Consider the following 25,594-nt stretch of genomic DNA (forward strand, 5'->3'; position numbering starts at 1 on the left):
AAAGGCAACAGAGATAATATCAGATATTATTTCAGTCGCAGATGTAGATCATTGAATACTATTTTCAGAACGCTTCCAATGGCGTACCACTGTCAGCTATTATATGTGCTGGTACACGATGCTGGGCGTCCCAGACTTAGCTACCTTCGGCGAGCCCTGTGACAATCACGCCAACTGTCTTGATGAATACGGTGTTTATAACAAGGATCCACGAGCGGACGACACGAAACCGTACGCCTGTGCCCTATACAGTTTCTGCCCGGACCATTGTTGTCCTATGAAACACATCCGGTACATGAAAGACTGTTACCAGTCGCAGAGCAACCCTTGCTACGCTGAGAATCGACCAGGTGACTAGACACCCGTTACAAATATCTACATCGCGCGAAAGGTTTATTTATATTTTCCAACATAATGATTAACTCTACGTAACGCGCGGTATAATCATATCGTTAAAAAACGCTGCCACAGTGTAATGGATATGTCATTCTTAATTGATGATACTAGGAAATATAGTTTCTCTCTCCCCGTTTTTTTTTAATATTATTTTTATACAGCCGATTCTTGTAAAAAATATATAATTAGTGCAAAAATAATTTCTTGTAAGAAATAGTAATATTTTAATTTCATGACTTGCTAATCATCATACACAATTGAAATTTGTGTAAATAAATCAGAGCCGTATTATCGCAAGCTTCAAAAACGTGTAATTCCACAGATGGGATTCTCGTTTTGTCTTACGACAAACACAACGAGTCCGGCACTTTACTACGGTCGAGCTTTGCATGCTCGTTTGCATTCCATGTGCGCCGCGCGCGCAATTAACCACCCTTGAAGTCTTTCCACCCTCAAGCGAGCTAACCACCGTTGGTCGTGTTCGTAGCGCATCGAAAATGCACGCTGAACCGGGACGAGAATCGCGACTTCCAGGCGCTCAGAACGAATCAGATTAACGTGAGCTGCGAATGTCATCAGCGCGGCTACGAGTGGTCTTCCAGATTCGGGCTGTGCGTCGACGTGAACGAGTGCGTCCGAGGTACGCACAATTGCACGCGGAACAGCGAGAGTTGCCTAAATCTTCCCGGTCATTATGCCTGCATCTGCCGACTTGGTTACATCTACAATCCGGAAACGAGACAGTGCATTCACAGCCCGGATATTGATATGGTATTAAAGGGTTACGTGAAAAAATCGAAGGCCGCGAAAACGAAAGGTCTGTTTGCTAAGATCGTCGGAACCATTACTAGATCTGCCGCAAGTGACTACGTACGTGGTCACGGAGTCAATTTTCCATTAATTTTAATTGCATCGATCTACAGAGTCATATAAACTTATCGTTTCATTTGTTGAATTATATTCGTGACGCGTGTATGATAATCTAGAATTTTTTTATAAAAGCAAGGCATATAATTATGGCATATAATTCTTATTTTAATTGTATTTATAAAATATTGTTAAATATATAAAAACGCGAGTAATCTAGATAGATAATCATTATATAATTCCTCACGATACGTAGAAAACAACTTTTCTTATATACATATGCATTCATAAATGGCCTATGTCCAAAGAACGATATATCATGAAAAATATGTAAATTAGAGATAATTTACGATTATTAGAGATAAATAGTACGTTTCTTACATGCTTTGTTGACAAGATAATCTTTCAATTGTGTGATATAAAATATAATATGTGTGAGAGATATGTGGATGTATAGATAAAATATAATAATCAATACAGATACATATCGGTTGTAATAAATTTTTATCTCTTTTGTCAACACATTAATATGTAATTAATGAATGATTGCCAAATATATACTGGATGAAAGTTTCTAATTGAATCTCTTGTGTGGTTTTATGCAGAATATTATTTTTGTGTCAATTAAGAAGTTCGTAGCGAATTAATATAACGCTACAATACTGTGGTAATTTACACGATAATGCATTTTCGTCGGTGGAAACAATTTGCAACAATATTACGATCGTTGTCTTATTTAATGAAATTAGTGCATAAATTGCGAAAAGCTCGTCGACAACATTACCGTAGTTTCTATTACCGGATTAACACGGACGCTATATACGAATACGAATCGTTTAATAACAGTACACATGCACCATAATCTGTATCAGCAATATAAGCTGCGTTATTACCGTTTAGAAATATCCGGCCACTTAGGATGCGTCGCAAACGTAGAAATTTGTACCCGTAACAATTCAAATTTTAATCTTTCCCGCATAATAGCGCGATTCCGTGTGTTTCGTACACTATCACACAACGACTCCTCTCTTAACTGTTATTTGTCTGGCTGAGGGAAAAACAATGCTCTCGAGTATGCCATATCCTATATTTAGCATAACGGTAAAATAAGTCCAGACGCGGAGCTGAGTGCTCGGAAGAAACATCCGGCGTGAACTCTTAAAGACGTTAAAACTCGCAAAACAGCCAATTATCTTTTACATTAACACGACCAATGATGCGTCACCTTTGCTAATTTTACTGATAAAATCTTTTCTAAAATTGTATTACGGTTTTCTACGAAGCATTAAAGAACTTAACAAGATCACCACTATGTTTGGAGGAATTACCGAACATCCATGCACGAACACGACATATAAATGTTTCAAATTTTTTCAGAGCCAAGTAATAAAAACGAATGCATACATATATTAATATTGCTTTATTTTCTCGAATTTTATCGTACGTAGAAATTATGTCATCGTCAATCTCGATGAAAATGAAACTATTGATTTATTAAACACACCTCGTGAATTTATATCGGATTAATTTAACAGTTAAACAAAGTATCCCTTAAGCGTGCTTTATTGTGTTTGCGACATGAACAATATAATTTTTGCGATACACCCATCCAGAATGAACTGACAAGTGACATGCGTTATGCGCTACTTCATTGTTTCCGCTATATTGTAAAATTTCACATGAAAAAATACCGTCGACGCGGAGAGAAATCTGAACATATGCAGAATATATGCGTGGAACGCGTCCGAGTCGGACAATAAAAAATATATAGGTGGATCGAACGAAGAGTCTGGCGAGGTCGGCGATGCTGTTTTATTCATCGACGCGTTCGAATGGCAGAACCGCAGCGTCTTTCCGCCAAAAGAACTCCCCACGCTCTACGTAATACATAAATGCATAAAGTACGGCAGTTTTCCTTATTTCTGACGTATAATATCATTCGTCAAGGTATGATCGCCTGGTAATCGTTTATCTCGATTTATTGGACTGGGAAGATTGATGACCGCTCCATCTTGAACTTTTATATACTTATGGATTGCATTATTATACTTATTTTTACTTAATTAAAGTATGTAAATAAAAAAATAAACTTTTGCTATTCTATTCGATATTAAATACGTTTTCTTATTTGAATCTAATTGTTATTTTTATATTTCTTATTTTACATTAAATTGTTTTTACTTTTTCTCAAATGTTTATTGTATCACTCATAAAAACGCGTGTGCATGAATATATATAATGTGTAAATGTATGTGAGTGTCCGCAGTGTAATGCGAGCTTGGGTCCGTGGGTTCGCTAAGCCCAAATGACTGTGCGGATTCAGTCATCCCTGCAGACTAAATAAATAAGAAATTGAAATGTAGCCGAGAAATAGGTGGAAAGGAAGCAGTTAACGGTGCTATCAATTGTGGTTTTCCTTTTCTTTCTGTTGCTTATCTCGTGAGGCAAAATACGCCGACACGAAATAAAAACAAACAAATAATCGTCGAGGCTACGTAACTCGGCCACTGATTCTAAGAATCGCGATATCGTACTTTCATGCGATCTCAATCCTTGTTATGCAACGCCACGCCAAACCGGTTCTATCTTCCTGCACTCACGCGACTGATATTATGGTCGTATACTTTCAGCCACACTTTACAACTATAATGCACACACACAGCACTTATGCAGTTTCTAATTTAAACGTAATTACATAAATCTAAATTAGACTTTCGAAAGATTGCCGAAATGCTCTCAGCATTGTTCTCGCTTTGTGTGTATGCATTATTAAAATCTGTCGGCTTATGTATCTTATCTTAAAATTAAAAAAAAATCAATGTATACCTCCACATTAAAGATAGATGAGAGAAAAATAATATACGGATGAAGATATGTTATCAATTTCTTTATCATTAAATCATTAACATCATGTCAAAATATTATATATCGATGTATATATTTCATTAGTTATTAGCACATATTATTATTATTACGTATACTAACGAGATGTATGATACCGAAAGAAATTCTGGTAGAAATAATACATCGGATGACCAGCAAGGCTCATCAGAAAAAGTAATTAAAGTGTGAGGCCGCGCTGGTGCGCTTTGCATGCATGGTATCATTACACATATTATCGTTATTGACCGGCTTTTATGACGCTCGGCCATCGCTGGAAAACTCGCGGATTTTCATCCGTGTGTAAAACCACGGTTTGCTTCAAATTGGCTTGATTTTTTATTCGTAAACAGCGAACCATCGGGCGCGATTTGTCGGGCCTGGGCATTGAAAACAACAGGCGCGCGTGGACGGGCATGTATGAAACGAAACATGCACCGGAACAAAAAAAATGCACATATTCATACATGGAAATACCGCGGCGGGGAAAAACGAGGCCGGGCGCGGCGCGCGGTGTTACAGGGAAATTGCGCGTCGAATAGCCGGACACATCCAAAATCCGAATATTTCCCGCGCCATATCTATTTGTGCCAATTGACCGTCCTAACATCAATTTCGGGCCTAAAATTGCATCTGTGGGGTAGCGCGTCATTTCGCTATCGACGTCGTGAGAACACCTTTGTTTAGATAGGCATGTACAGAACAAACATATCAATATCCAGAATCTAAATCTAAATCTGTCTATATTCTTTAGAGCACAGTTGTAATTTTCGTTTTAAATTAGTCATAACGAAAAGTCATAAATACACAAATATTTAAATGTGATGCAAGCGTTCTAAAAATACCCATTTATAAAAAATAACAGATCTCATTAAATCACTAATGGAGATATATAAACTTCCTTTGCGATATCAGACAAATATGATACCAGTTTTCGCTACAAGCCTAAATTATAAATCAACAATGTGATAAAAAATTACGGGCGTTTTTATTCATTAATTTATTTGCTCGTAAATCAGAGGTACACGTGATGCTTGATCTAAACGCAATGAAGTACTCGACCGTAGTCGAAGCTACGGATTTTATGGTAATGTAAAGCCCACGTAACTGGCAATCTTGGTAAACGTAGCTACCATAAACGTCGCTCTCATTTACATCGAAATACCAGTGACATCGATGGGGCTCCTTGCACTACCAATTCCTTGCCAATTCAATTCCTTTGTCCCGGTTGATCATTCGACACTTGCAACAATGGAGACAAGGTCTCATCAAAACGGATCGATTATGTGGTCCAGTCTAATTGTCATACTATTTCCATTATTTCCAAATTTATTTCCTAATGCATAATTTTTAATATTTATTTAATTAAAGCTTGATGTTTGTATATTACTGTAATGTGCAAATAATTTCAAAAGAACCAATATTTGTATGAGTCTACAGAAAATAATATAAATTATATAAAATAATAATTTAACAAAACGTACAATCTTTAATATTAGTCTTATGAAACAATATGCACACGTTAGCCAGGAACGTTTAATCGAAACCACTTATAATGCTAAAAAAATGCTTACGGTAACAAAAATGCATTTAGAAAGTAGCCCACATGTGTGTGTACAGTGTACACAAACTTCATTTTAGCACATGTATTATTGCCTGAGAAAACCGAATAATTTCGCAAATATTTGAAAAGCATATTAAACGCGTTTTAAAAAAAACATTCTAAATTTTTATTTACATATATTTCTTTTACATTTATTAGACATCTTTCTTTTATATTGTTTGGTACGCTATTATTTAATATATGTATGTATATATATAATATTGCATTTTATTGCAAATTATGCGTAAGGCTAATAATGTTTGTCATAATCTCGAAATTTTGCACGTTGATCGTTGCATTAAGCCAGAATGCAAATGTCTCTTTTCCTTTCTCGTAAGTAATATTCCACCAGGTACTATCACCAAGTGGAAACGGACACCTCGCGCCGTTCACTGCGGTTCACTTTTCAAGCAGGCCCCAGTCATCGAGAATGTCTCTGCGCGAGTGGTACGCGAACCGCGTGGTGCTCCTCACGGGAGTCAACAGCGAATTGGGACGCGTTCTGTTGGAGAAGATCCTACGGTGCTTACCGGGCGTCAGGGTGTATGTCGTTCTCAGATCCCAAAATGGTCTCAACGCCGAGGAACGGCTAAAGAAGATATTCGCGTCGCCTGGGTACGAGCGGTATCTTCCTCGCGTTCATCTTGTGCCTGTAAATCGCGCCGGTCGCTCGATATCGTCTTTGTGAGCGTTAAATTGTGATCGCGATTCCGGTCGGGGTGCTCGCGTGCGCCGAATTTATTCCAGAGGACATCGAACTGAAAAAGACACCTTTCTCTCTCTCTCTCTTTCTTTCCCTCTCTCTCTCTTTCTCTTTTCACGCCTAGTGGTTTTCCGCGAGAATTCCGAGAACGTGGAAGGATCCCCACCTTACGTTGGGAATCGATTGCGAAATTAGATTTTCGTTTCGCGACCAGTCACGCGCAGTGACGGGAAGAACGACACATTCCAAAAATTTTTTCGAAATAAAGTTATCACTTTTATTACTCTTTCATAAAAAACTGTGATATTGCACAACACAGAGAAATTTTTCTCTTGATTTATTGATTCCATGTATTACTCAACATGAATTTAATTCTACATCAATATTATGTTAATTATTGTTTGTAACATCTTACTTCTCCATCCAACATTTGACATGTAAGTTAAGATCCGAAAATAAAAATAAAGTAATTTAGAACCTTTTGATTCGATCTCTTTTACAATTTGTCGAATCTTTCCTTATAATTTATACAGTTTTGCAATTTCGACAATTGGAAACTTACCGCGAACGATGTCGATTGAAATGATAGCAGCACTCGATACGCCCGGCGGCGATCGCCCGTCCGAAATCGCACAGTAATAACGAGAGAATTCAGAGTGAAAAAGCTATAGATACGATCAAACGCACGTGTTTAGGCACGTATTTAGTCGCGCAAACCCGATTGCCTCGTTAAACCCCGTACTCGTCTCAACGATCGTCCGAATAGCAAAGATGCTCGCGAGATGAAACTCAGCGCCGTTGCATCGCGCGATGGTCCTTTTCCTTTTCGGAGAGAGTACGGCTAAAGCTCGTAGAGAGAGATTTATTTTCATTAGCACACGCCTCCGTGCCCCCTTTAGAAAGATTATGAAGTATACGCGGCCCGGGGTGCTTTTTCTTCCTCTCTCTTTCTCTCTCTCTCTCTCTTCCTCGTCCTTGCAAAATCCGCGACCGCGCGGAAAATTCGTCCGCGCGTTTTGAATTTCGCGAAATTAAAATCCGCGAAAGGATTGTCTTCCCCCGGGAAATCGTAGTTACCGCCGGATCGCTGCGTTTTTCCGCTTGAAAAGAGGATCGCCCCGCGCGTAAATGAGAAAATGCAAATGGATGAGCAGCTCGAGCGTTCAAGGTGCAACCGCTTCAACGCTATTACGTTCGGCGAAATCGTTCTCGACTGTGGCGGCTTGTTCAATTTTCCTCGCTCTATTTGCGACCCCTCCCCTAAATTGTTCCGCTTAGGATAGTCATGGTGTTAATTGTCTAAATCTCTAAGCAAGACTCGAAATGACAAAATGTGCGCGCTGTGCTCTTATTTTTATTTTTCTAAAGCACAGCAAGTGCATAGAATCGGAAAAGATTTTAATAATTGTTACGTACATCTCTATAATAGAATAAAATTCGTGTTACTCTCTTTTCGCAGTGATTAATATTAATTACTTTCGTCAGTTTTGCACTGTGCATCTTAATATCTGGGTGTCTCTGATAGTCATTCCGCATTCTGGCTATGAGCTCAGGGATGGGACTTTGCGTCGCGTAATTTAAATCTGTGCATTATTCGGCAATTCTTTGACATTTTTTTTAACGACGTCCGTTTCGCGCAATCTTTTCCTGCCGCGGCGCATCACCATTTTGATGAAACCTCCTGAGAGTAAATTCCAAAGCCGATTTACGTCACCAACGTTATTACCACCCGGCAGGTACGAACGACTGAGGCAGGAGATGCCGGGCGCGATCTCGCGCGTGAAAACGTTCGAGGGGAATCTGCTTTACGAGGATCTTGCCCTAAGCGCCGAAGACAAAGCCGCGTTGAGAGAGGTCACCGTGGCCTTCCATGCCGCCGGGCCGCACGACTTCTTCCTGGAATATTGTCAAGATTTGCCGAAACTCAAGAGCGTCGCTATGGCGTCCACCATTTTCAAGCATCGCGGCAAGATAGAAGAGTGTCTACAGAATGAAAAGATTCCCGAGTTACCTATCGCTCTGGTGCGTTTTCCTTGCATCGGCCCGGCTTACAAGGAACCTATGCCCGGTTTCGTTGAGACCCTCAAAGCACCCACCGCCCTCATGATCGGCGCGGGCTTCGCGCTTGGCAATTCGGAATTGCCGGCCGAAGTCACCCCGCTAGACACAGCGGTAAACACGATGATCGCGGCCGCGTGGGAAATTGGCATGTACGTATAAAACGCAAAATCTATATTATTTACTTTGCATTATATTTATAAAAGTTTTTATTCATTAATAAGAATAACAAGGATATTTGATGGTCCAGGGAAAAATTAATCCAGCAGCTCGAATTTAAAGCGCTTTTAATTCTTGTTGCTGTGAAATTTTATGGCTGTGTTCGCATTAATCAAACTTAACACGCCGTAACTCATCTCATTGTAATAATTAAATTTCTACACAGAAAGCCATTTATCAATATACCTTTACAATATATTTACGTAAGGAATATCAAGTTGCTCTTAAATATTACGTTCGTTTAATGTTTAATTAGAGTGAGAGAAAGTCAAACCCGGTGCTAAAGGCGTTCACGTGTATGCAACGGTGTTATGCAACGTTACGGAACAGTAATCTAATTACGAGATATGAATCACAAAGTGATGATATTATAGCTATCTCTTCTCAGAAATACATATTGCGCAACTCGTTGTTTTTTCTCAAAGCATGTATAGCAGTTTTTACTCAGTTCAGAAAAATAATTATCGTTATTGTGTTTCAATAAAGCTCTGAGAAGTGCTGAGAGAGAATTGCTCAATATCTTTTTACAGGTAAATATTAAAGTGATTTCAAGCGTAAATAAAGAACTATTATACTCTCTCTGACAAATAATATTACTATAATTAATGTCAGCATGATAATCTTGCCTGTCTGCTTTTCAAAAGCATAAAGTGCAAAATCCAGAGACATTAAAGAGCGTGGAGTCTCTGTTATCCCAAATGTTCTCCTTCATATATCTTCCACGTTTTTTTAAAGCAACTTTACAGTTGCCTGACCCAGTCCGCAGGACTTGAAATCACAATTCTTCAGAGCTTTCTACGAAAGGCCGCCGATCAGGGCAAAATGAGTACATTTGGCATCTCTGCTTTGATTTTCCCTTACAATGATTCACTCTAGCCGCCAGACCTGTCGAGAAACTTAGTAGTCTTCTCGACAAATCTGGTTCTTCCACGTGTACTACGACTCGATGACGTTTGAGAAACTCTGAGCCCGCAGCGCATAGAAAGGAGTATCCCCGATTTTGATCTCGGCAAATTGGCTTTTTAATTAGCCAATCCGCCGATCGTTCATTGGAGTATTTATAAAGATAACTGTGTTATCCCTCCCCCACCTGCCCATGAAAATGGAAGTCAACATATCCTCGGGAAGTTCAATGATACGCACCCTGATCAGTTTCCTACCTCACTAACACGTAGCTTCTTATCAGGGTAGCTCTCAGGAACAAAGGCCTGATTATGCCTCTAGTCATTTGGGCGTGACTCTTGATTAGTAATTTTAGGCCTCTTATTCAGGCAACTGATCGACAGACTGAGAGTACTATAATCCGGTCTGACATGCTTTTGCATGCCGACCACATCACACCTCTCTCTCCTCTCCTCCTCCCTTATTCTTTGAATCCGAAGCAGTCACAGAGATAGGACTTTGAACTTTTTCCCTCTCTCTGCAGCTGCGTTTTATAACGGCGTCTGGCAGCGCTGTTATAATGAGCTCGGGTCTTAGTCGGACCCGACTCCGCAATTGAGAACTTCTCCGATTGTTCGCTTCCCAGGGATCTCTCTGCTAGACGCCCTGGAGGACTTTGTCTACATTATTTATATTATTATTATCTGGTTACATTTTTGGTCCCACGAGTATCACGATCGCGCGATGTCAACCGAATCCAGAACCGCGAATGCCCGGGGCTTGGTCCGTACTCCCGGAAAGCAAACGATATCCGGGTAGCTCCCTCTGCGCCACCAGCCGTCGACACGGTAGCTTACACTTTGGCTTGCGGAAAGGTTCCTCTTGATAGATCACATTCAGTTACACTCTTGAACGAGTGTAACTGAAGTGCGACCGTAAACCCCTCTACCACTCCAAGGTGGCAATCCATTCGAGGGGGAAAAAGCGTAAAAATCCGTGGAAAATCCCACGTACGTAAATTTAATTACTTATCGATTAACGGATCTGTGAAAAACAAAATTTGTTTGATTAAAAAAATTAAATTATTAATTTAAAAAAAGGATAAAATCTTTCTCTCTATCCGTTGCAGGTTTTAACATATCGCAATCGGAATTCGTTGCAGACGCGGCTTATCTAGTTTTCCAATGCGAAATATTGGATACGGACAAACACGTTTTACATGTGCGCGCGGTTTCCGTGGTTGTTACTGTTTGCTCGCATTCTACGCTTCCGCTCCAATTGTCTAAAGCGGAATTTCGTTCTTTTCGATTTTTGTTCGAGATTCACCCCTCAATCCGCTGAAAGCATGATTACTCCCGTCTTGACGAAATCATAAATTCTTTGTGTTGAAAAAGTTAACAAATATTTCGACAACTTCTCTAACGCAGTTACCTATGTGTAATATGACTGTCAATCAGTACAGACTGTCAGTAGGTATTGTAAATTGGCATTCACTGTATAATATCGACAGAACAAAACTGCTAGTCCTTTTGAATAACCAAAATTTGAAAGACTAATTCTTGCATTCAACAATATATTGTCTATATTAAAAATATAAAATATTCTTATTGGAGATATCTATCAAATTTTTATTATTCATTGTTTTAATATCAGTTCATGACTTGTAACGTTACAGACTTGTAACGTTATCTAAATATGTAAAATTACTCGTTTCGATTTCCAACTAATTTTTAATTAATTCTTGCTGTTGCTAATACTTTTAAAATTTCAGACGTACATAATTGTGGTGTGGCATTGTATTAAAATCATGCACAATATACTCCTAAAGAAGTATTAATTTAAGTATTAATTTAAATCAAGGACCGCGACAAACTTGCTATTGACTTTTAGGCAGTATCGGCTAAGAACTTTTGCATTTCTCGTTAATTTAAAAAATATCTTTTCGATGTGAGTACAATTTCGATTCTTATAGGGAGTATAACGGCTGGGCGATTTGTGTCCAACAAAGAAAGCGATTATCGGATATTGTGTATAAGACGATAATTGAAATCGATAGTTAAATTGTTAAATTAGATTGTATCCCATGCTCTTAACAGGAACAGTTAGTTAAGTTGTATTAAATCAGTTTATCAAACGAAATAGTCGAAAATACAGGTGGTGCATTCTGATTTTCACGTGTAAGAGGCATTGACGAAAGTGCATGTCACGCAAAGCGTAAAAAAGATCTGAGATCTAAAATAATATTGTAATGAGAACATCGACGCGCGTATCAGATCATAAGAAAACTAATTTAAATCCCCAGTTAATGATATCCTTTACGAAACTTCCGTCTCTATCCGCTTTAAGGTTTTAATTAGACGATACGCACAACGAGAATCAAGTCGGACTTTTTAAATCGGAAGCTTTATTTAAGTCAGCCAACAACGGGCCAATCGAATGAAACTTATAGCTAGGCTTTTCCGGGCTTTTCCTAGAAAACCCGGAGAGCTTACGTTTGATTCTAGTTTCAACCAGAAGCATCTCTTCGCTTCGCTCTGAAGTATTTCCGAACGACTGAACTGCGAATAAGTTGATTGCATTCGCCTTGCAAGAAGCAAAGCACGCTATATCTGTTTCTTGTGCCTCCTTAATGTGCTCTTCTCCTTTCGCTTTTACCGATTATTCTCATATTTGAGAGGAATTACTAATTAGAAATACGATTAATTATTGATAATTGTTAAAAGTAACTTTATGTAAGTTTTAACAAAGAAATTAGGTGTACGTTATAACCTTAAGCTATTACCTGGATAAACTGTCTAACAATGTTTGAGTTATCTTTCCTTTACATGTGCAAAAAAATTAACATTTAAGCGAATTTTGTAATGTGATACAATCTTTCGTCATCTGATTATAATAAAATAAATTATAATAAAAAAAAATAAAATCATAATAACATTCAAAACTTGTAAAATTTACAAGTGTTAATGCAGATGTATATATACGTACATATTCGCACAAATTATTAAATAAAACATGATTTTAAATGAAACAAAGTACTCAAAATATGTCATAGAACAGTTAATTAATTATCGCATGATGCTAAATAAATAATCATCAAATGTGCCGTGAATGGATGTGTTCTCTTTTTCTCTCATGCATTTTCTCGTATTTTCGCGCAGAACCAACGCTACGAAACCGGTGGTCTATAATGCGGCACTGCTGGGCTGCACGTGGGACAATCTGATTAAAAAGAGTCAACGGGCTGGCTGCACATTTCCCTATCCAACCTTCGGTATCCGCGGAATGACGTCCTTTGAACCGCTGTACTGGATTTTGGTGCTGCTCCTCGAATGGCTGCCATCCTTACTCTGCGACATCGTCTTCGGTCTAATCGGCAGAAAACAGAGGTACGATACGGACGCGAAATTTATCGTAAAATTTCACGAGTCACGAATTTATCGTCACAGCTTCGTCAACGTCTTCGTTGGCGTGGCCCTTTCCTAGTCTCACGGAAAATTCAGCGCAGCCATTTTTCGCCGTCACTAACTTTGCTTTAAAAATGATTTAATACCTTTGGAAAGTGTCGAGGTTGTTCCTTTCCGTTAACTTTTTTAATCACCATTTTATAATTTATTGATATTTTATGTAAATAGGACACATTTAAATTGCTAGGGGAGCTATCGCTTAAATAGATGTTAGTGATGTTACACTTTACTCTTGTATTACGTACTCTTTATATTAGATACTTGATCGAGAGGTCACGGATAAGCTGCTTGTACCGGAGTATTGTCTAAGTTTAAAGTTGGTTTCGCAACGCTCTTCTGCAACAGCTGGCAATATTAAATTTGCTCGCGATATTAACTTGTTCAGAGAACGCAACACTATTAAAGGTACTAAGTCATTTTCTAAGAGCGTAACGCTTTACTAGTTGATATTACGGTTCAATTTATAAGTTATAAATAGTTTATACGTTGCGTTAAAATATGCAGCTTAAAAATTAAGATAGAAATTCTACGTAACTTTCTAACTAAATTATGAAACCGTCAATTTTCTTTAACGCAATTATTTCCGTTTGCGTAAAATATTACACGAGGCACGAGGTTATTATTTAACAATTTAAAATTCAACAATAGCAAAATTCATGCACATAGTGTCTGTAATTTCTGTACGTTTTATCGCTTAAATAATATGACACGATGATTATAAATTCTAAGGATCGCGGGATGTAATCGTTTAGTATTAAACTTCGATGCACCTCAAAGATAATCCTTCGTTGCATACGCGAGCATTAAGAAAAGATTAAAACCGTTCATATATAAAGCTTCGAAATTTACCGATAACTACTCTCGCGAGCAAGTTTCGACGAGACTTCACGCGAAAGTTTGATCGTGATCGCCTGATCGCGAACGCTTACACTCGGCCTCTTCAACTTTCCGGCGCGGCGTCGTGAAAGGCCTGCAGCGGCGCACTCGGTTAACGCGCGCCGCAAATCGTAAAAGTAAAAGTTATCTGGAACTGCGATTTAGGCGCAAGAGTGATGTAAACAGACTTTCGCTTGCGTGCGTGAATATTGCGAGAAGGAAAATTGCGTCCTCGAACGGAAAAACTCGTTTCCGCGGTTGCAGAAATTGCGCCACCGATATCTGATTGCTTTGAGAAGTGAGGTCTGCCGTGATCACAACAAAAAAAACTTTCGGGAAATCTTAACGGGCTATCGTAAGCTATCGTTTTTATGTTCTGAGAGGGTGTATCGACTTATTACAACAAGAAACCAGCGATTCGATGAATTTCTCATTCGAATGACTATTAACTTTTTAACAAACCTTCCCAAAAAAAATTTTTTTAAGTAGAGTATTAAAATATCAAATAAATAATTGATATTATTTATACATTTCCATGCGCGATAAGAAGGAAAGGGAAGGACAAGAAAAATAAGATTATAGAAACCGATTCGTTTCACGGATCAAGTTGTGAACGAAAATATTTTCGCTTTCGGCATTCGTCCTGTCAAATACTTTTCAGATTTTTTCGTTTACTCTCAGACGCGTGCAGAGTAAATCTTGCGCGCTAACTTAGCTCGAGCTTTCTTCCTTCTTGAAAGGAAACTCCCCCGTCAAGTTTTCCGCGATTCCTTCGTAATAAGTTGGATTGGAAATTATATAGTTTGCGACGGACGGAGAAAGTTTTTTTATTACCCTGCTCGCACACTTAATGGTACTTTGCGATCTTTTTTCTCAACTATGATTGAAATGGCTATTTAAAAATCAATCTCAAGAACGTTTCATTCGTTCTATCGCATATACGCGTCCATACATATTCGAGGAAAACTACGATTTCGTCTAAATATTTGGAAAAAGATCTCTATACTACAGAAAGAATAAAAAGAAAGATGGGAATAGTCGAAATCGTTAAGAGTTCGAGTGCCAAAAAGATCGGGCAAGACGGCATTAATGGCAGGAAGGAGGTAAAAAGAAATGATCGGTTCTGAAGGTAAAACCTTTACTGCTCCCCAGGATTCTCGCGGAGTACGACAGAGTTCGTAATGCACTTCAACCTTTGAAGTCAATTTCAACGAGGCCGTGGCCAGCGGAAAGGAATCGCGTGTACCTGCTGCAGGAACGTCTCACGAAGGAGGAGCAGGATGTATTTCCGATCGTTCCGGAGATCGACATTGAAAGTTATGTCCTCTGCGCCGCAGCTGCCACCCGGAAGTACTGCGTGAACGAAGACAATATTAAAAGCATAAGAATGATTTATCTGTTCTTCTTATCCGTGCCCGTGATACTTGTCGTCGCGTATATTGCGTCACGTACATTGTTGTCACGCGTATAAAGTTAAATAACAATTATAATGTTTTTTTTTTACACAAAGGCTTTTTTTGCAAAAATTTATATTAAAAAAACAACATATCTTTGAAACATCTATACTCTCTGAGAGCAGATACTTTTATAATTAATAATCACGTTTACGTAATTACATTATATAGATTTACATTAAATTAAATTTACACTTCAAATTTTAATTTTATTTCTTACATTTTTGTCAGGTGTAGCCTTATTCAATCGAATAGCACATAAGATTAAAGTATATTAGATTTTATATTAGTAGTATATACATATATATGTATATGTTAATAATATTAATAATACAATATTTACTCTATTATAAGTCATTCTAGCGCGAAATCTTTTCTGGTGTAAGGAAAATACCTCGACCATTCACGAGGTCGATTTTGGAAGCATACTCGGCTGGAACCGTACGTAACGCTTTGCAAATATTCGTGAGAATATAAGTGAGAATTGCACGAGACGCCTACATGAGGAAATGCCGTTTGGGTGAAAGTTTCTAGGCGCGGCAGTATCAACGAAGATATATTTTCAGCACGTTCTCTCTATGCAATATCGCCGTGCTGACTTGCACTCATTCCACCTATCGAAAGGGATACAGGAAAAACAGGGAATATTATTTGCAGATTTTGTATGTTTCCTCTTGAGAATAGGAATGCGCAAAATTCTCACGAAAGCTGCTCGGTATATGCAATAACGCGGTATATGGGAATCGCCTTGCTTCAAGGCCGAATGCGAAGATAAGATGCGATAATACTTTAAGTAACGATAGTTTAGAACAACAATAAAATACGTATAAAAATCCTATTTTTTGCTACTTATGCACAATTAGATATTTTTAATTTGTGATGGTTGTTCGCACTTTCAGCAAAAAGATATTATTTCATATGTAATAAATTATTACTGTTAGACACATGCACAAAAATGAAATTGTATTTTGTAAATAATAAAAGAGATTTCTTTCCTGTCATAACTTATTTTCTCTTCTTCCATCATTGTATTTCATCCGTATTAAACCATGTATTAAACCAGACATGATGTTGTAAAATTTATATTATCCACTATACATTAAAAGCTGCCGCATAATTTGCTTGAGAGCTTTCAGTTATTTTTAAACTCATGCAAATTAAATTCTTTTATCATTTCCGTAGTAATACAATCAGAATAGTAACGTCTATCTCACGGTGAGATATTCTCATCACTACGTAACGTACGTCATCCCATTTTTTCCGCTCCTCCTTGTCAGCAAAATTTCGTTTGCGTGACCAGCAGCGTGGGAGTTTGAGTCGAATTATGCTTTCAAAATTTTATTACGTGAAATTTAGCAAAGAAAGTTGCGGATTAGTTTCACGAGATATAATTGGATGTGGAGGGTGGAATTGTGCTTTCATAATAATAATAGGCAACGTCTATTCCGTGAAACGAAGTTTCTCGAGAGGCCCGGCGCTGAAAGGTTGAGAAGTTAAAAAAGAAGTCGCAGGTAGTAGGATAGTGGATGAAAAGAATGAAATAACGGGAAAAAATAGCACAGGAAAGAATGAGAAATCGTAAAGCGAAAAGAGAACGTGGTGGGTGTACATATTCAATTTAACTCTAACAGGTATGAATAAGATGTATATATCCGAGTAAATATGTATGTGATTGCTTCTCTGCAAAAGTGAGTTATGCCGGCGTGCCTGGAACGATAGAATAGCACATTCAAGGGAGAGAACATCAAAGATCCCTTTGTAAATTCCTCCAACGTTTCTTATTTCTGTAGAACCGTTTCGCAAAAATCTCTGCAACTATTAAGTGCAGATGAAAATAATTTTTTCGCGACAACGTTGATAAGTGTACGCGAAAAATGTTATAATAAATTGATAACATTCCTTCATCTATAGCAACAAAAGTCTGTTACTTATCCTTGCATATCAAAATAATTATTAATTATAGGAATTAATAGCAATTACATATGTGTAGGTATTATCTCATATTTCAATAGACAATTTCTATCAATACTTTATAGGGAAATTGGAGCGTTCTTGATGGTTTTATAAATATCACCCTCTATTAAAGTGTGAAATTTGCTAGTACCTACTTCTAAATTTCCTAATGGTTCTGTCATCGTGTCTCCTTGTATTCGCGCGACCGAGCGAACTGCAAGAATTATCATAACTCGACAGTCCTGAGAAACAAGAGCCTCTTTCTCTCTCTCTCTCGCTCTCTTTCCAGCGAGTGCCTCGCCATTTCGAGATTATTTACCCCAAAGGTCTGTAAAGTTTTCTAACAGCTGTTGCTGGGCGCACCCCACCCCCTTCCTCGATCTTATTTCGCCTTCACCTGCTACGCGAGCTAGAACAGATATCTTTCTTGCTTGCAGAAGTACTTGAAACTCTCAAGCGGCAGTTACCCGATGTGTTTCTGTGCACCGTCCGCACGCTCGAATTCCGCCGGAAATTTCACCGAAAACTGAAAAGCCGTATTTCTTACGCGTACACGTGTAATGAAGCGAGATTGAAATAAACGGAAGTTCCGGATTCAACAACTATTTTTCTTCAATGATACAAGAGCCGTACTAATATATATATATAGTAATAATTTTAACAATATATAATATAATATTGTTAATATACATGTATACTAGTATGATCCTCATCTTCTTCTTACATGTTATATATACTAACTTATGTAATATTTCTGGCAATAAATATAGTTATTTGTAAACATAAAAAGATTAAGAAATACTCGTAAAAAATTATAGGTTCTTTCTCTATTATTTTAAAAACGTTTTACGATATAAATATACATTGACGTTTGTAGTCATCTCTATTAGATTCACGTTGCTATCGGCTAATCAAAATTAGACCAAGAAATCGTCGGCAATATATTACAAACAAGCTGTACAACGAGTGTGTAACGACGTTATACGGCGGATACGTTACGTGACGAACGTGCACTCGAGCGGCGAACGTCATCAGCGCGAGAGATATTGCAGTAATAAACGTAGGGCGCACCTTCTTGGTCCGATTGTACCGGGCGAGATTAATTGCAGCCATTCTATTTCCTTGGTAACGTCGGGACTCGCAAGCTCGACCACAGCAGCCGGATAGATACAATGGTCGTGTATGGTTCCAGAATCAAGTGAAATATAAGGAAAACGTAGTTTCGGTGGTTCCCGTCACGGCGCATTATTTTCTCCTTTTCGTTCAATTAATGGCCTCAATTAATAGTATTTATAGCTCTCGCATGCACGGACGTGACTTAACCGTCCGCGACAAAATAAGACTCTCGCGGGGATGGAAAAGACTTGTCGCGTAGTCGCGGCCATGACGGAAACCATGTGCCATCGAGAGTTGTTCCTTAACCTTACGTTCCTTGCGTTGGTCACTTTAGTCCTTGGCACGTCTTCCTCACCACGAAACTATCCCTCGACCATTGTACTTCTTAAAACCTTGACAATAATGACGACTATCCGGTAGCTCTTCAAGGAGTTTTATTGCGGAAGTGTATAATACGCGGTCGAAACGAAAGTCGCGTACGTTTTGTGTATAGTTGCAGTTGCGAAACTCGCAACTAATGCAACGTTCCATGACAATCTGACCACTTTCGCAGCACGAAGAATATAAGAATCAAGAAAGATTTTCTTAAAATCTTCGTTCGCTTTGATACTGTGATGGAAGAAGATATCTTCTCTTCAGTGTGAATAGGTCCTTAGGTTACCAACACTGTTTTGAAATTTTTATATTAACACTGAACAGCTGAATTCTTGGTAAGAAATAAGAGTCAGAGTACAAACTCTTGATTTATATCAAATATAAGAAAACAAATTAATAAGCTAATAATTAAGTTTAGGATTGAAGTAATTCGGTAGAAAATTGTAACAATTATTTTGTGACTTCAAAAGATTACATAAAAGGAGTTAGAAGATTACACTGAACAGTTCAAGTAACATTTCCTATTGCTGGAAAGCGATCTGGTTATCTTCTTTGTTCGCAGCAGCGCAACATTGTTAAGAGGTTGTAGAATTTATGTGGCGGTTAATTGGAATAAGGATACGAACAGGTTGCGATACAACTCCGTTGTTGTGGCACAGCTTTTCCTTTATGAGTGTACACTCCCAACCATTCTCAGTATCTTCCAATCTAGCAGATTAAAGAACGTAGATATAATCCGGAGCACGGTAATTTCATTGCCGTTATCAGACTACGACTTCCTGCTCCTTGAATAGTCTCTCACGCGAATTTCAACAAGCCCGAAATTTTTATGGGAGACCGTAAATTCCTCGTGATTTCGTTTAATCAAGCCACAACTCGCGGAAAAGGTCTTAAGCATGAATCATACATAGGACTTATTGTTAGCGCGACCGACGAGGAAGAATATCGAAGAAAACGCACGTCTCGAAGCCACGAACAAAGAAGCGCGTACGCGAGGGAGAGAAAAATGTGGAAGTATAGCCGAGTATACGGGGAATTCAGTAAAAAGAACACGGAAGAAAATGGTTTTACTCTCGTAACAACAGCGAAAAAGAAGGACGGAGAAATGATTTACGTACAAACAGCAACCACCATCCATACCTAGGCGTGAACGAGATAGCGCAAGCGCGATAAAAAAAAGATGAAAATTATAAACGGCAAGAGTGTTTTCTTGTGTACAAAGTTATTTCTATCGCTTGAACTCGGTATAATTGCTTGTAAAAACCGTAATAATCGGCTTTAGTGTAGAGCAATTGAGACGTTCATTACAAATGATTATTATTAAAGAATAAATTGCAATTATGACAAAAATATGAAAATCCATAATAATAATTTTATTAATAATATTACAGATTCTTATATTGTCGGAAACGTTTGTTAAATCAAAAATCTTAATATCTGTTATTGCAACGCAGATGCTATTGTAATATCAATCGTTTAAATTTCAATTTAATCTAATAATCACAGTGCAGAGTAGATTGTCCGAATTCAAGCAGTGTTACATTTCATCGAACCGACGTAAATTTCGCGAATAACTCTTTAACTGGAGAAGCTTTTCACGAATGAGTGTGTTGCGATAAAGTAGTTGCGCTTCATCTACGTTAAGCTAAGCTTTTCAGCGTTCTTTTCCTCTTTCGTTACGCAACATCTGACAGTTTCTCGACAGGCGCTCGAGTAACCTGGGAACCTACCGAGTGTTAATTGAAAATTCTTTTTCACCCGATGGGCGGACCCCGAGCTTGCTCCTGCGAGATGTATTTTTATTCTAACAGATCCTCTTTGATGGATCTTTGACAAAATTTGATGAATCGAAAGTACTTTCCTTAGTTTTTCTCAAACGAAGTGAAAACTGATCTATCGACGTTTCCTAAGTAAATGCACAGTATACACACACACTGCGATCACTGATGAGAACTTCTATATAAGATTCGCTCGACTCGCGTGACTTCTTCGCACGGCGAAAACAGCTGGATATCCGTGTCGGTAGATGGATATGCGATCTTAGCAGAGTAAACGCGGGACGCAAGCTCCTCGACGGAACTTTCTAAGTAGTAGTTGATATACTGTGTACATACGTCGAATAATCTGAGATTCGCTGACATCTAGCTGGACCAGAACAATTTCCAACAATTTAGGGCACAAAATTATCAGCTAGAAATAAACCGGAATCTACCACTTAGTACACTGAGAGAAATGTTGAAGAATGTTTTGTTGAAACAACCAAAATTTTGTTACTGTAACAAAATTTTGGTTGTTTCAACAAAACATTTCTCTCAGTGTATATAAAATAAAAAATAAAATTTGAACAATGTATATAAGATACGTGTTAATCAAATAAATTTGTCTTTTATCGGTCCAATTATTATATTATTAAAAAATGTGAAAGTGTTTTTTAAAGCGTATAAAATTCAACAAAATAAAATCATATAGTGAGCACCGCCGTACATCATCAACGTGATGAATTTTTATTAATATTACAATGAACTTGTAAACACAGTTGTAAACACAGAGACCTTCCTGCGATAACGACTGCAAAGGAAGTAACCTAGAATATTCGCCAACATTTGCAAAGACATTCTCGATGGAAAGTACTATCCAAGAACGAAAGTTCCACAAACGACGATGAAATTATCAAGGAAGTGAAAACCTTCCTCCGATACGCCTTAAAGACCTACTACGTAAAATGCGGTTCTTGTTCGAGGAATCATAAAATTGCAGGAAATAATGCAATAGATTTGCTTGTCCATTCTATCGCGATTGTTAAGATGCTAAAGATTGCATTATTTAGTCGCAAGCAAATTGCAATAATGCATGCTTAATATGCTAAAAATGACTGAGCATTACTACAAACAATGTACTACGATCATATATCTCTTACAATTAGTATGCTCCGCGATTCAGAAACGAGGTTTCGCAAAAAACTCGTCGAGAATTATGGACCTTAATGGTGGTGCAATAAGAGTGGTGCAATAATGATGCAAGGCATCAGTTGAAGTTTCTTTGCTTTCCATTACGTCTGCGCGCAAATGTTTGCAAAAAAAGTCAAACAAACAGATCGTACATTTCCGTATTATCGTTCGGTTAACAGTCGACTGCTATAGCTGTACTGCAATACGGCGCGGCGGCCCCTTTCAACATTGTTTCGGCCGTTTCCGCGATGCGCTCCACCGTTTCGCGTAATTCGCGCCCCCGTTCCTCATTTGACAGGAATTAATTTATTTCTATCTCATCCTCCCCCCGTGACTCGGGACGATCTTATGTAAGCGCATTATGAGGCAAGTTTCCGCAACCCACTCACGAACTTCGTGCGTGCGGCGAACGTCGCGGCAGTCGTGAGTTACGTCTGGCAATTAACGGCACTCCGAGCCGTATAATTGCCATTATTGTATAATTTGTATCCAGTGTTATCCTTGCCGGGAGATGTAGAAACCGCAGGAGCGACGAACGCTACGAGTAGTTCTTAAGAAAGTCACGAGAGAAACGCACCGTTGATGCGCTAGGAATCTTAATGAACGCGATGCGCGGACAATCGCAACAGCTAAATCCTGAAACTTGAAATCGAAACAAACGAGCTTATTTCACGATTTAAAAAAGAGAAACAAATCCGCTGTGCTAATTTTTACTTGAATATTCCAAATATTCAAAATATTCTAGCTAATAATTATCCAATAATACATTAATTATTCAAATTCACTAGCTAAACTTCTTTGAGATGTCTCTCTTACAAAACCTCTAAGAGAATACTTCTTATTATTGTTACAAATGTAATAGCAAAAGCTTTATACTGAACAAGTAATTACAAAAGTATAACAGCGGAACATTGTGGAATGTCTTGATAAAAAGGACCGCAAGAACGGCAGATGTTAGTGATTTCTTTGTGAGGAAGTAGTACTCGGGTGCTGTTGCAAAGTAGTACAACGGAACATTCCGAAGAACTATCGACGGAGCGAAGTATGATTCGATCTCTCTGTGACATTTCCCAATATCCGCTTTATTTTAGAAACGATCTCGCTGTCATACGGTAACCGCGAAAGACAGTTGGAAACTCATTTGAGCAATGTCGTAGAAACTGTCGTCGATGCTCAAGGGGAATTCGAACACTGCAAATCAAAAACTTTGCTATCATCGGACAGAAGCTCGCGGTAAATTTTACGAACCTTTACATTAACCTATTTGTAGCGTCAGAGAAAACATTTAAAACGAATAAATTGTAAAAATTTTTAATAAGGCCTATATGTATATTTTATTATATTATTTTAATCAGAAAACGCTCTTCTTTTTGCTATCGCAACAACTACGGAAAAGCCAATACAAATTCAAACATTAAAGTCATCACAGTATCGCTTTTCCCTGTGGCAAGAAATATAAAAACATCGGCAGAGAGAGAGAGATAGCATTCATATCTTCATCTCATGTGTGCATAAAAATAAAAAGTGCGTATCTCTTTTTATATTTATGCGCATATCGCTATCTCATCGATTCTATCTTCAATGATATCAACGCATCGTCGAGATTCAACGGGAACAAATGAAAAAAATGTGAAAAATATTGGTTCATTGAGAAAGTTTTCATTTAGAGAAACTCGGATAACATCGCGATAACGCGGCAGAAAAACATTTTTAATTAGTTCTTTTAATTAGCACTCGACGATATTTAAATGTAGAGTGACATGTTAAGATAAATGAGTACTGGCATCATAAATTAAAAGCACCGATTGCAATTCTCTCGAAAAGTTATGCGATATCTTGTACGAATGTAACGAATATGAAAGCGCGTTGTATAACAAAAGCAATGACTTTAATGGACAAACAAAATACCGCTGCAGCTTAGACCGAAATCCAGGAGATTATAAAACAAAGTTGTGACGATAGTTCTCTGTGTGTTGTGCAGATAGTGTATAATACGTAAAACGCATTTGCATCTCTGTCTCAGAAAATAATGCTGCAAATAACCCGATAAATAAAGTGCATTGCAAGACGCGCCGTAGCGGAACATCTCTCGGGAATAAATATACGCAACGAACGTAATTACCGAGTTAAATCCGCTTACAGCGAATTTACAGCGAGAACGCAAAGCTCGCGCGCGCGCGTATTTCAGGGCGATTCATCATTCGCAGCAGCAACTTCCGGAAGAGGAGAATGATACGAGGAAAGAAAGGGAAGAGGCGTTGGTGTTTATTGACCGTGGGGCTTGTGCAACACTCGGGGGGATAGCGTCGGCGGCGATGGCGACGATGGCAAAGTACCAGGCTCCAATTTCTGCATTTGTTTGCGCAGCACCGGAGGGGACCGCTTCTTCGTTTATACGTAGATGGCGAAGACTGCCTTCACGCTTCGCGCCGCTTATGTACACTCTTACGCGATGCCAGTGTTTATGTATCATTTATGCGGTGCGCCAGCCGAGAAAAGCTGCGCTTTCGGTCGACGAAAGCGTTGTCGTGCACTTTCTCGCATGGCACGAGTGATGCTTTTGTTTACTTTAACTAGAACATGATATCTTCGACGTATCTCAAAATATGAGAGGGACTTCTTATCGAAATAAATCGATATATATATTGTACTAATAATTGTTAAAATCATGATACTAAATTCAAATTTTTTACGTGACATACATATTTAAAAATAAAAACATATTCTGTAGCAATTCTCATTTCGTATCAACTCCAAAATTACGTAAATCACGCGGATAGATAATATATAACAATAGCAAATAAAAAATTAGGCTAATCAGTTGACAATCAGTTAACAATCAATACGTTGGCCGTTGCACAAATTGTGAATAGTCGGTAGATTTAGTAGTCAGGAAATTCAGTCAAAAGTTTCGCAAAAAAATTAATTTAAATTAGGTGATTTCGTGATTACGCATCGAGTAATTTAACTGCCAGGCTGGCAGAGACTGCACAAAGCCGACGCTGCGGACGTGTTCGAATTTCGAAGCCATGTTTTACGCCGTGAAACATTAACCGGCGGAATAACGAGGCGCATTCGACGCGCATCACGGTATCAAAATGCAAAGCTCGCGATGCGACCGGTGCTACCGCGCGTTATGAAACGAAATGAATCCGTTAAAAACGGATCTCTCTCCTCAGAGCCGCGCGGTACTTTCCACGGATGAACAACGCGCAAAATATCCACACCCCGATGAAGCGTTAATGGCCCCATTGACACTAAGGCACGAATTAAACGACGGTGGCTGTTTCATCTCCGAGCGGAAATTAGTTTCGCCCATCTCGGTACGTGCCGGCGCCGTCACCGCCGTCCACCGTCGTCGGTCCGACGAGAGAGCGCAGATTGAGCGCATTTTAACGAGAACGCTAAAGCGAAAACGCTTTACAGTCACACTCGACGAATTAACGGCCACGGGGTGTGTCATCACCATTTGCTACTGCGTTATCACGATTACGCGGTGGTTATTGACGAGCCGGATTTCCTTGCACCTAAATACCGCGCATGCTGGATGCACATTTTATCGTCGCGAATCGTCTCGTCTCTGCTCGAAACTACAGAAATATAAGAAACTAAAGAAAAAGAAAATGATAAAACTTGATAGAAATACGAGTTGAAACGTATTTTGTTACTTTAGGACTTTTTAAGTCATAAAATGTACGATAGGTATAAGAGAGTCTCGAGTAAAAAATATATAGCGCACAAAATGTATAAAATAAAGATTTCAAGATATTAAGTTTCCTAGATTCATTTCTCCTCCCTGT

The 25,594-nt window shown here is 38.5% G+C and overlaps 1 protein-coding gene and 1 pseudogene across 1 annotated transcript; one reads left to right on the top strand and one right to left on the bottom strand.

The window, feature by feature from the left end:
- Positions 1-88: 88 nt before the first annotated feature.
- LOC139814654 (fatty acyl-CoA reductase 1) lies at positions 89-16,429 on the top strand. The gene is made up of 5 exons (XM_071781082.1): positions 89-350; positions 6,085-6,361; positions 8,186-8,659; positions 12,767-12,994; positions 15,101-16,429. Exons 1-5 carry the CDS (start codon positions 104-106, stop codon positions 15,417-15,419), a joined length of 1,545 nt encoding a protein of 514 aa, XP_071637183.1. The 5' UTR covers positions 89-103; the 3' UTR covers positions 15,420-16,429.
- On the bottom strand, positions 9,456-12,128 carry LOC139814802 (uncharacterized; annotated as a pseudogene).
- Positions 16,430-25,594: the final 9,165 nt, after the last annotated feature.

The sequence above is a fragment of the Temnothorax longispinosus genome, chromosome 6 (genome assembly GCF_030848805.1).
Source record: "Temnothorax longispinosus isolate EJ_2023e chromosome 6, Tlon_JGU_v1, whole genome shotgun sequence".
In the NCBI taxonomy this organism is placed as follows: Eukaryota; Metazoa; Arthropoda; class Insecta; order Hymenoptera; family Formicidae; genus Temnothorax; species Temnothorax longispinosus.